Genomic DNA, 11,278 nt, shown 5'->3' on the forward strand with positions numbered 1-11,278 from the left:
ATCCCACCCCTGTAGGTGGACACGAAGCACCGAGCTGATCTCCCTGTGCTACGCGGCTGCTTCCCACTAGCTAGCTGTTTTACATTTGGTAGTGTATATATGTCCATGCCACTCTCTCACTTCATCCCAGCTTACCCTTCCCCCTCCCCGTGTCCTCACGTCCATTCTCTACATCTGCGTCTTTATTCCCGGCCTGCCCCTAGGTTCATTAGAACCTTTTTTTTTTTTTAGATTCCATACATATGTGTTAGCATACAGAATTTGTTTTTCTCTTTCTGACTTACTTCACTCTGTAGGACAGACTCTAGGCCCATCCACCTCACTACAAATAACTCAATTTCGTTTCTTTTATGGCTGAGTAATATTCCATTGTATATATATGCCACATATTCTTTATCCATTCTTCTGTCAGTGGACACTTAGGTTGCTTCCATCTCCGGGCTATTGTAAATAGAGCTGCAATGAACATTTTGGTACATGACTCTTTTTGAATTATGGTTTTCTCAGGGTATATGCCCAGTAGTGGGATTGCTGGGTCATATGGTAGTTCTATTTGTAGTTTTTTAAGGAACCTCCCTACTGTTCTGCATAGTGGCTGTATCAATTTACATTCCCACCAACAGTGCAAGAGGGTTCCCTTTTCTCCACACCCTCTCCAGCATTTATTGTTTGTAGATTTTTTGATGATGGCCATTCTGACTGGTGTGAGGTGATACCAATGGCATTTTTCACAGAACTAGAACAAGAAATTTTACAATTTGTATGGAAACACAAGAGACCCCAAATAGCCAAAGCAATCTTGAGAAAGAAAAACAGAGCTGGAGGAATCAGGCTCCCTGACTTCAGACTATACTACAAAGCTACAGTAATCCAGACAGTATGGTACTAGCACAAAAACAGAAACATAGATCAGTGCAACAGGATAGAAAGCCCAGAAATAAACCCATGCACATATGGTCACCTTATCTTTGACAAAGGAGGCAAGAATACACAATGGAGAAAAGACAGCCTCTTCAATAAGTGGTGCTGGGAACACTGGACAGCTACATGTAAAAGAATGAAATTAGAACACTCCCTAACACCATACACAAAACATAAACTCAATGGATTAAAGACCTAAATATAAGGCCAGACACTATAAAACTCTTAGAGGGAAACATAGGCAGAACACTCTATGACGTAAATCACAGCAAGATCCTTTTTGACCCACCTCCTAGAGAAATGGAAATAAAAACAAAAATGAACCAATGGGACTTATTGCATAGCAAAGGAAACCATAAATAAGACAAAAAGACAACCCTCAGAATGGGAGAAAATATTTGCAAACGAAGCAACTGACAAAGGATTAATCTCCAAAATATACAAGCAACTCATGCAGCTCAATTTCAAAAAAACAAACAACCCAATCTAAAAATGGGCAGAAGACCTAAATAGACATTTCTCCATGTGAATTACTGAGAGTCCACTTGCAGGAAAACGTGCGTCTGATGTGATTTTTCTTGGCCTAAGACCAGGGCCCAGGACACCTGATTCCAGTCTTGCTTCTGCTCCTAACTAGCCATGGGGCCTTGTCCATCCTTTGCCCACTCTGAGGACAAAGATCAAATGAACCAGGAGTAAGAATAGCCACCTTTAGTTGAGTGTTGACTAGGCGCTACGCACTTGCTAAGCCTTCGGGCTGCCTTATTTCCTGTAATCCTTAGGATAACCCTGAGATGAAGAGGTTAGCTCCAGGAAACTGAGGCTCAGAGAGGTTAAGCAACTTGACAAAGTCACAGAGACAAGGCGCAGCAGAGCTCAGAGCCTGCTTTCTTCACCACTATGCTCTGCTGCCTCTTGGATCTGAAGCATGTTGGAAACCACAAAGCTCCAAGCACATATCAGGTGGGAGCAGTTGTCGCAAGAAAGCGCAGCACCCTCTCAGCATTTGTTCATTCATTCAGCAGCCTGATGGCTTAATGACTCGTGATCTGGAGTTTTACCTTTTGTACACTTGGGCATCCACCCAAGCTTTAATAAGGCATCCAGTCTCTGCAGTGAGTGTATGGAGTTTTAACAGGAGGCAGAATGTTTGCTCCCTCCTTTTGAAGTTAAGATCTCCACTCCTCCCCCAGAACGGTGAGTGGATTGATTACTAGTGCACGAATCTCTAAAATACTAGCACTCCAGATGGGAGTGCTTCAGAGCCCACATGGAATTGGAACCCAGTCGTCTCCGTCTCAGTCTGCACCCAAAGTTGCGAAGATTCCCCAGCTCTGAGCAGCCGCCTATTCCGTTCATAAGGCAGCTCCAGAGAAAATGGAGGCATTAAGGGCATTAGACGTACAGTCGGAGAAGGAACGGGATGCTGCGCTCACGGCGCACCTTCTGTGTGTCGTCATGGGATGATAATGAATGGCTGACTCTATAGTTACCATGAGTTGGCATGTCCAGTCTTCCTTCCGACCTTCCCAGCCGTTGCCCCTCTTTGTGGATGAGGACTCTTAGATCCAAGAAATCCAGTGACTTGTAGTAAGATGCTCATGGCGAAGGTGGGGAGCTCTATCAAGGGTCCCCATTCGGGTGGCCCCAAGTGCAGCCTGCTTTCCACCTGCAGTATGACCTAAACCAACGGCTCACCCCTTCTTCTCCTTGTCACTTCGAATGCAAATGGAGCTGAGGAAGGGGCAGAAAGGAGTCCTGTCTGTCGCTCTGCTTTAGACTGGTGACCTTAGATATGCCCGGTAGGAGGAGGGCCGTTCACCGGCTGCCATGGCATGTGATCAGGTTGGGGGTTTGTGCCCCTCATCCTCGGAAGCACACACTTTTCTTTGCAAAAAGCACAGGGGACTCAGGAGACCTCAAATTTCATTCCAGGGCTCTAACTAGCACTTTGTGAGCCCTTGGGTAAGCCCCTTTGCTCCTGAGGTCAGAGGGCCTGCATATCTCAGGCCTCCTGCCACATTTCCAGGGTTCCTCCTGTGTGCCCAGCCCTGTGCTAGACCATGGGCTACAGCAGCTCCCAGTCAAGGGGTAGGTAGACTCTTCCCAGGCTTCCTGCCCTGGGAACAGATGTGTCCTACTCTGTAGTTCTGCCTGTCCTCCTCGGAAGCCGGGAGGAGAGGATGGCCAAGTGGCTCTCTTGTGCACGTTCCTTTGTAGACAATAGCTCGTCTACTCCTGTGACACAGAGACTAATATTTCCACTTCACCGGGGAGGAGACCGAGGGACTTTCCCAATGTTGCGCGGGTAGTAGGTTGGAAATTCCGATCTCAAACCCAGGTGCCCTGACCAGCATCGTCCACTGCCCAGCCTGTGAGCCGAGAGCCAGGCTAATTAAAACCCCACAGGGAGTAGGGACAGCCAGCCAGGACCTGGGCTGAGTTGTGTAAACAGCTCTCTTGGAAGCCTGGAGAGGCAGCCCAGTGTCCCCTGCTTCATGTCGGCTGTGGGCAGGGTGCACTGGCCCCAGGAGAGGGGAGCAGGGTGTATGGCCCCGGCTTCCAGGAGCCGGCGGGTCTAGGAATCAGCTCACTGGGGAGGCAGCGGTCCCAGACAGTGACTGGGATGCTGCATGAGGCTGTGCCCTCTGCCCACGTCAGATGACGATGAACAAGGTGTGGATATGAACGCAGTGTAAACCACACAGGGTATTACCGCTGTGAGCACTTTTTTTTTTAATGATCAGAGATTGGCATTGGCTCAGAAAGGCGATGAGAGACAAGTGTCCTTGGAGCTCAGGTAGAGACACAGGGCCCCTGAGGATATCTCAGGCTCAGCAGCAGCCCCGCTGCCCGAGGAGCGCTGGATTTATGGTGTAGCTCTGAGCATTCTGGGTCAAAGCCTGCAGCGCGTATGTGACTTTCTATTTGGGGATCCTCCCCACGGAGCGCGCAGCTGTTCGCTCCTTTTCCTCCCGCCCCCTCCTCCTGCAGTGAGGGCCCGGCCCTGTTCCAGACACCCCGCCGGGCTGGGCCACCAGGCAGAGGCCTTGCCTTCGGCTCTTCTGCGAAGGCTGCACGCTGCTCGGCTGGCCGGACACCACTGGGCTCTGCGTCCGGGTCCCACCTGGGTAGCCCCGTCCAGCAAAGCGGTGACCTGAAAATCGCAGCCTGTTCGCAGGGGGAGCTGCCGGGAGGGGAAGTCTGTTTGGCAGCTGGCGCCCACTGGCATCTGGGCGCTCGGCACTGCCTATTTCTGAACTTCTAGGAGCCCTCGTTAGCTGTGTCTGCGTTCCTGCCTGGCCTCTGCCCACAGCTTCCTTGACATCAGGCCCGAGGTGACAGGTGTCTGGAGCTTGAGCTGCCCGGGGGAGGGGGAGGGTGGACACTCTTGGACCCCAGGTCAGGGTGTCAGGAGAGTCTGGCTGAGCTGACACTCAGGCACGACCTCCATCTAGGGTGTGCGCAAACCAGAGAGGGGCAGCCCTGGGGCGCAGACCCAGGGCTCCTCAGACTCTGGCTTGGCCTGTGCAGGCTGAGGCCCCTTGCTTTTGTTGAAAATCCCCAGCTGGAGAACTCAACGTGGCTCTGATTGCAGACAGATATTTGGGTCATAAGCTGCCCCTGGGGTACCCAGTTTTAGACCTCAGGTTGGGCAGGGGCACAGGAAGCATGCGCTTCTGAAGATTAGCTACAGGTGCTGATTTCTGCAGTTGACATAGAAGAATTTGTCAAAACCCTGCCTGCTGCTCCTTGGCCTTTCCTTTCTCCTCATCTACCACCTCCCCTGTCTCACCAGATCGCCAGCCCCAAAGTACCAAAGTTAAAAAGACAGGCCGGAGCCCAGGAGAGGCTGCCGCCACCCCTCCCTCCCTGCCCCCTCACCCCCCCGCCCTTCCTCACAAACCCCCTTTGTGTGCCTCCCTCTGGTGCTGCAGGGTGCGGTCCCTCTTCTGACTCCGTCCAGAGCTGTTTCTCCAGGCCGGTCGCCCCCCTCCAAGCCTGTCAGCTGGCACACAGGCACTCTCGTGACCCTGAGTAAATGCTTGGTGGACAGTGGTTGCCCTTCCTCTTGGCCAGAAGGTCCCTTAGAAATCGTCCAGGTCACCTCCTTTGTTGACCACAGGAGGCCCAGACACACGAAGGAGAAGGCGTGTCCTTCACGGGGCCAGTTAGTGAATTCATCACAGTTTCTGAAAAGCGATTGCCTCTGGGCCTTGTGCTGGGAATGGAAGAGAACAGGATCATTTGTAGGAAACCTTCTGCTCCAGGGCTTAATTCACATCTGCAGATACCAGCTGAGCCCTGTCACGACACTAGGTGCTATGGGGGTGCAGAGATGAGGAGGAAACAGCCCCAGTCTTCTGAGAGCTGCGTTGTGGAGGCCTGGGTTGGAAGGGGTGGGGCTCGAGGCCGAGTTATCCTAGAGACCCTTGAAGGCCCGAGGGAGGAGGGTGTGCTTTCATCTGCTGGACAAGGTGCGAATCGTTGATGAGGATACAAAGGCTGGAAGAGCAAGCAGACGGCCAGGCATTCTGGAGGAGGCGGTGTCCTGTTTCATGGAACCCGTGGCGCACCCAACAGATGGGCAGTAATAATAACCATCGTTAGCGCAGGTTAAACGACGTGGCGTTTGAGACTGCCACATGCCTCGTGCATTCAGAAATGGTCACCTGACTTGTACGATGGTAGAAGTCTTGAAGCTTTTCAGCTCCGAAAATGTTGCCTGCCACTGTCTTGTGAACAGTAGGCCTACGTGGCCCCCTGCAGTGTGAGGGGGGCGATTTGGAAATAACCTCTGTGCCTTGGGGAAGACGCTCAGCCTGTGCTGTAGGTCAGGGCTTGGTAAAGTCCCACCCGCGCAGCCTGTTCTTGTAAATGAGGTTTTATTAGCACAAGCCACACCTAGTCATTAACATATCATCTGGAGTTGCAACAGGGACCACTTGGTCTGCAAAGCCTAAGAGAGTTACTCTCTGGGCCTTTACGGAAAGTTGACGACCCCCTGATCTAGGTCACTGGGTTTTGGATCATATTTTCTGAGGCCGTAGTTTCCTCCCATAAGTGGGTGCTCGGCTCTGTGTCACCTGAGGGACAATCACAGTTCCTGGCACCTCTCCAGGCATTCTGCTTCCTCTCCTGTGCCACAGCTGGCCTGACCCCCCTCTGGACCTATCCCTTTTTCTCTCCCATCAGCACGCAGGCAGACCTTTTACAAACAGATGGAGCCGACCACTCGGTATAACCCCCCACCCAGTGGTTTCCCACCGCAGACATCTGACAGTCCACCCGCTTCCCAGGGCTGCGGGTCCATCCGTGAGCCATGGCTGTCCCCCTGGCTCGCTGCGCACCAAGCACAGTGGCCACCTGCCCGTTCTTGGAGCGCGCCGAGAGCTTTTCCCCAGGGCCTCTCCCTTCTGCCCTCCTGCCTGGAGCGCTCTGCCCCCAGTCCTTCTCCTGGCCACTCTGTCACATCACTGCTCCTTCACTCTGTTCTTGTTCTTGCTGTCTTCATACCGTCTGTTCCACTAGAACTCCAGCTCCGTCTCATTCTGGTTCCCCGCTCCTCGCCCGGCATGTGCTCATTCTGAGGGGATCTCTGTTCTGGGCCCCCTAGACAGCCCTGCTTTGCACAGTTAAAAGCCTCCATCTCTGTAGTGGACAGGTGCTCAGTGCCACTCGCTAGCTGCCTCTTTTTCTAAAATAAACTTGAGGCAATAAAGTTGTCTAGTGTTAGGGCTGTCTGTGTGACGCTGTCAGAAAATCTCAACATTTTCTTGCCTCTTTTTCTCCTTTAAGTCAAGCCTTTGGGCTTTAGAACAATGAACTTGGCCTATATAAAGTACCTCCAGGAAGTCAGCCCCCAAACACCAACATCCAACATCTGCCTTCTGAATATATGGCTTCAAAGAGCTAAGTGCACGGTAGCTAAGTGCTGTCCATCCTATGTTTTTAAGCCACACGACAGCCAAGGAACTTAGAAATGCCTTGCCCTTTCCTGTAGTTAAATCTGACATAAAATGACTTTATTGGCAGCATTTTAACAAACAAAACTCTCCTGTGTTTTCACCGGTAATTCAGCTTCAATTTTCCAAGTGAGAAAAAAGTAATTACGAATGATGGCAAGGAGACAGTTTTGAGGTCTCTGTTAATAACACATTCAGGGCGAGTCCTCTTTCTCCGGCCCACTCAGGGCAGCTTCTCACAGTGAGGTGGAGCAAGAAGGAATCACTCTGTAGGAGTAGCCCCTTGACTGTCAGCACTCCGGCCACTACCAATACCAGCGTCACTACCCCTCCACCTCCACCACCAACACCATCTCCACCATCAGCACCGTCACCACCACCACCATCACACAGACACACACACAGGGGAAATTTTTCAGGTTCTATGACATGCTCCCTGATGTAATCGCAGACACCTTCCACACACAGTGAAATAAAGAAATATTTTAAGGTTTTCATTATTTTCATTATGTAATCTACTCTTGTTGCTGTGGGATTTGGGACTATGGAGCATCAGCATGTGTTTGTGGCCAAAATTAAACTAGGATTCATTACAAGAAAGGCCAATACCTCCGAGTACTACACCTTTAAGACAGATAAGTTTGGATGAGAGATCTTAACTTCATAAAAGGATTTACTGAGGATTTCCTTTCAATGGCAGATTCTCCTTGCATTTTATTATGATTTGGTTGACAAAAGTTAGCCTTGCACACAGCTGTTCAGGAATGCAGCCAATGAGTAAAGGCAGATCTGCCTTGAATGGCAAATGCCGCTGAGTAACTATGCTACAGGCTATTTTAGGACCACCAAGAATGTGTTTGCATTTTCAAGGGTGGAAAGAGAGAGACTATTTACTTGGTACGAACACCATGCCAGGCGCTACGCGCACTTTCCACCTCTAAGCTCATGTGATTCTGGTAACAAATTTGTGAGGTGGCCTCAACGCTCCCCATCTTGGTTGCACAGCACTGTGAATGTACCAAAGGCCACTGAATTGTACACTTGCAAAAGCTTAATTTCATGCTCTGCGAATTTTGCCTCAATTTCAAAAAGAGAGGACCTAAGTCATTTCACAGTGTATACATATGTTAAATCATCACGTTGCACGCTTTTCAAAAAATCACGTTGTACTTCAATACATATAATTTTGAGCTGTCGATCATACCTCAGTAAAGCTGGAAAAAAGAGAGGACCTAGACCATGGGGAGGGTCTCTGCACTGACCTGAAGCTCCTTAGCCCATGTCCCCTCCCAGCCTCTGTTTCTGTGGCATCAGAGCTCAAGCAGCCTTACTCAAAGATCTACTAACTAGGGTGCGTACATTTGCAGGCCATTAGTATATTTTAGAGCCAGAAGTTGGCACCTAGCCACTAAAATGTGCTTATTCAGTAAGCACGTGACCTCCAGAATACACCGGACTAACCGGGTGTCTCTGGATTCTTCCCCCGCCTACACAGCTGTTGGGTTTCTCATGCAGGGAACTTCCTGCCATGGTCTAAAGCCTGTCGCCATTTTATTTAGCCCATTGTTGGGACACAGGCAGAAGCAAAGTCCCCTTCTGCTTAAGCTTCAGGACTGGCCTTCAAACCTTACGAAGCCTGGGACGTAATTTTGTTCTCTGAACCTTACATTCCCTTTCATAAAGCGGGTGCCTCGCATCGTCTAAGCTTCAATCCCCACGAAGCAGAGGGCGTGGAGAGCTATTTGGGGAAGATCATAATTTGACCCCAGCTGGTCTGGGGCAAGTTGTGCTTTCTTTAACATGGTCTGGAATTGGAGGTGATGTACACCTCCTGCCCATGGCAAGGACGCTTGTGAACCACAAGGCTCTCCTTGGCCTATCTGCACCCCGGGGAGAGAGGCCCTCTTAGGTGGGGGACAAGAGCATTCATCTTTTCTCTGCAGGAGCAGTCCAGAAAGAAAGTCATAGCATCAGCTTACCAAAGCTGGGACCCATTCACTGTGTGGGTGGGGAAACTGAGGCTCAGAGTGGGGTCGGGACCTATGAGAGGTCACACCACAAGGTATCGATACTTAGAAGCAGAGCCCTGGGAGAAGTGAGAAAGTTGGGTTTAAATGAACTCCGAGGGCCCTGCTGCCCTTTTCATATATAGAAACCCAGGTCTGCCCAGTGGCCCTGGTGGTCTCCAACCTCGGCTCTGCCTTCGCTCTTCCTCTTCCCTGCATGTTTCCTGGTGCGTCAGCCTAATTCGGGTGAAACAAAGATGACCCTTGTTACCCTGAGTCCTGCACAGACAGACTCATCTGGGCTGAGACAATGCCCTCGCCTTTGACCTTCAGCTTCTAGCCTGGCTCCACAGGCAGTACCTGCTTGATCTCTAGGCCAACCTCATCAAATCCAGGTGCTTGGAACCAACTCCATCTTTCCCTTCTCCCCCCAAGCGGTCATCTTTATCCCACTAATGATGCTACATGGGAAGGCCTTTGGAGGAAACCGGGGCAGGGTTTCTTCCAGTGGAAAGAGGCCAACCTGGCAGTCAGAGAAACTGGCCCACGGGCACATCTCTCCCTGGCTCTCAGCCTCATGAGCCCTCATGTGAATGGGAGGGACCGGCCTGTCACTAAGGGTCTGGTAGTTCTGACAGCCTCTAGGAGTGCAAGGCTCGCACTCCAGGAACGCCTGGTCAATGACGGAATACTTGGAGGTGTCTCGGGGTGGAACAGCTGAATTATGAGCCCATTAAGTCCACATGCATCTATCTGTTTGGGGCCATTCTTAGAGTTGCCAGTTCTTCCAGCTGGTGTGTCTACACCACAGAAAGGGAGAACACAGTTCTAAAAACCCCCAGGTCTGCTCATTTCTGCATTTGTTGGGGCCGCTCTGGTTGAAGCTTGTTGAAGCCACAGCCCTCATGTTGGGAAGCCTGAGGGTGCAGACAATGTGGTGGGGCCCAGAGTGGTGGGCGATGGCGAACAGCAGAAGGTGGAATTTTACAGGCAGCGCCGCTGGCCGTCAGGTCGGTGCCATCAGTGCCAGGCTGCTCGTCTCCCTCCACTCTCACCCCATGTCCCGATTCTAGAGCATGTGTCCTTATTTGCCAGAGAGCAAGCCGAGGCCCACACTGGAGGGCACTGGGGCAGCCTGGGGACCCAGGGCCTGGAGAGTGACATCAGTGACGGTGACTGCTTCTGACGTGCACTCCTCAAAGATGCTGTGAGGCACCCAGGGCAGGCCGAGGACTCATTTTACAGAAGAAAACTTGAGGCTCAGAGAGGGGGAGTGACTTGCCCACAGTCACACGGCAAATGGAGGAGCTAGGGCTTCCATCAGGTCTTTTGGTGCCTACTCCAATGCTCCTCCCTCCAGCCCAGCCCGCCTCTACCTGCAGCGCGTGCAGCCTCTGTCACTTCGGGGCAAGCCCAGGGCGCCAATATATCCCCTCTTTCTAGGGTGAGATTCTTGCTCCAAACCACCTGTGAGCAGAGATTCATTCCTGAGACAAACCGACTCCTCTTGAAGCCAGTCAGGATTCCCTGCAGTTCCCATCCACCCTGGGATTCTCCAGAGCCTCAGGTCTTGCAATTCTGGAAATGCTGAAAGTCCTGTTTGTTCTACAGAAAGACCAGTTTGTGGGGACATTGTTCTGAAAAACAACCGTGCAAATGATACACCAGCTCAAGTACAGGCGGTTATCGGTGCTCATCTGATCCCATGTCTACACGCAGGCAGATTCCCTCTCTCTCCCTCCTTCCCTCCTTGTCTCTCTTCCTGAAAACCCAGTCCTGCTGCATCGTGTCTCATCTGTTCTCCTTTCTTCTGAGCAAGTCTACCGGGGAACACTCCTGTCTCAGAGGGCTTGAAATCCCAGCTAGTTGGCCAGCGTGAGCTTCTTGGAAACTCCCAGGGAGCATGTGTAACAGTACCAAGGAAAGGTGTTGATGGAGCATGGGTGGGCTCGTGTGAGAGACACTGAGAGAAGCAGAAGCAGATTGGCCGGGGCTGCACCGCAGGAGGCGCTACTGACAGAGGAAGGGGAGACTAAACACACCACAGGCAATCTCCAGCTTTTTGACAGTCTTGCCCGGGGCTCTCTGGAGGGAAAAACGAGGCTCCCTGAGCCAATCTGTCCTGCACACCTTCGGCTTCCTGCATTCTTACCCAGGAGGGACTGTGCATAATTTTGCTGGCCTTTTGTAGATGTCTGTGATAAACCTCCAGCTAGAGTGTTCAAAATCAAGTGTTTACAGCAACCTGCCAGACTTCTTTGGAAAGAGTTATTTTTATATATATATATATATATATATATATATAATATACATATAATATATAATATTATATATATATATATATAATATACATATAATATATAATATTATATATATATATATATA

The 11,278-nt window shown here is 50.9% G+C and overlaps 1 protein-coding gene across 3 annotated transcripts in view; it reads left to right on the forward strand.

Moving 5' to 3' along the window:
* The window catches only part of MAMLD1 (mastermind like domain containing 1), a 59,345-nt gene that overhangs the window by 3,313 nt on the left and 44,754 nt on the right, over positions 1-11,278 (forward strand). The window contains exons 4-5 of one of the 3 annotated variants that reach the window (XM_029240018.1): positions 7,980-8,001; positions 8,964-8,990. The exons of the other annotated variants lie outside the window; for them this stretch is intronic. Of the exons in view, the coding sequence (XP_029095851.1) occupies positions 7,980-8,001; positions 8,964-8,990 (49 nt within the window). The remainder of the gene's footprint in view (positions 1-7,979; positions 8,002-8,963; positions 8,991-11,278) is intronic. 3 annotated transcript variants of the gene reach the window in all.

Source organism: Monodon monoceros, unplaced genomic scaffold, assembly GCF_005190385.1.
Source record: "Monodon monoceros isolate NGI ecotype Baffin Bay Population unplaced genomic scaffold, NGI_Narwhal_1 Super_Scaffold_22, whole genome shotgun sequence".
Classification (NCBI taxonomy): domain Eukaryota; kingdom Metazoa; phylum Chordata; class Mammalia; order Artiodactyla; family Monodontidae; genus Monodon; species Monodon monoceros.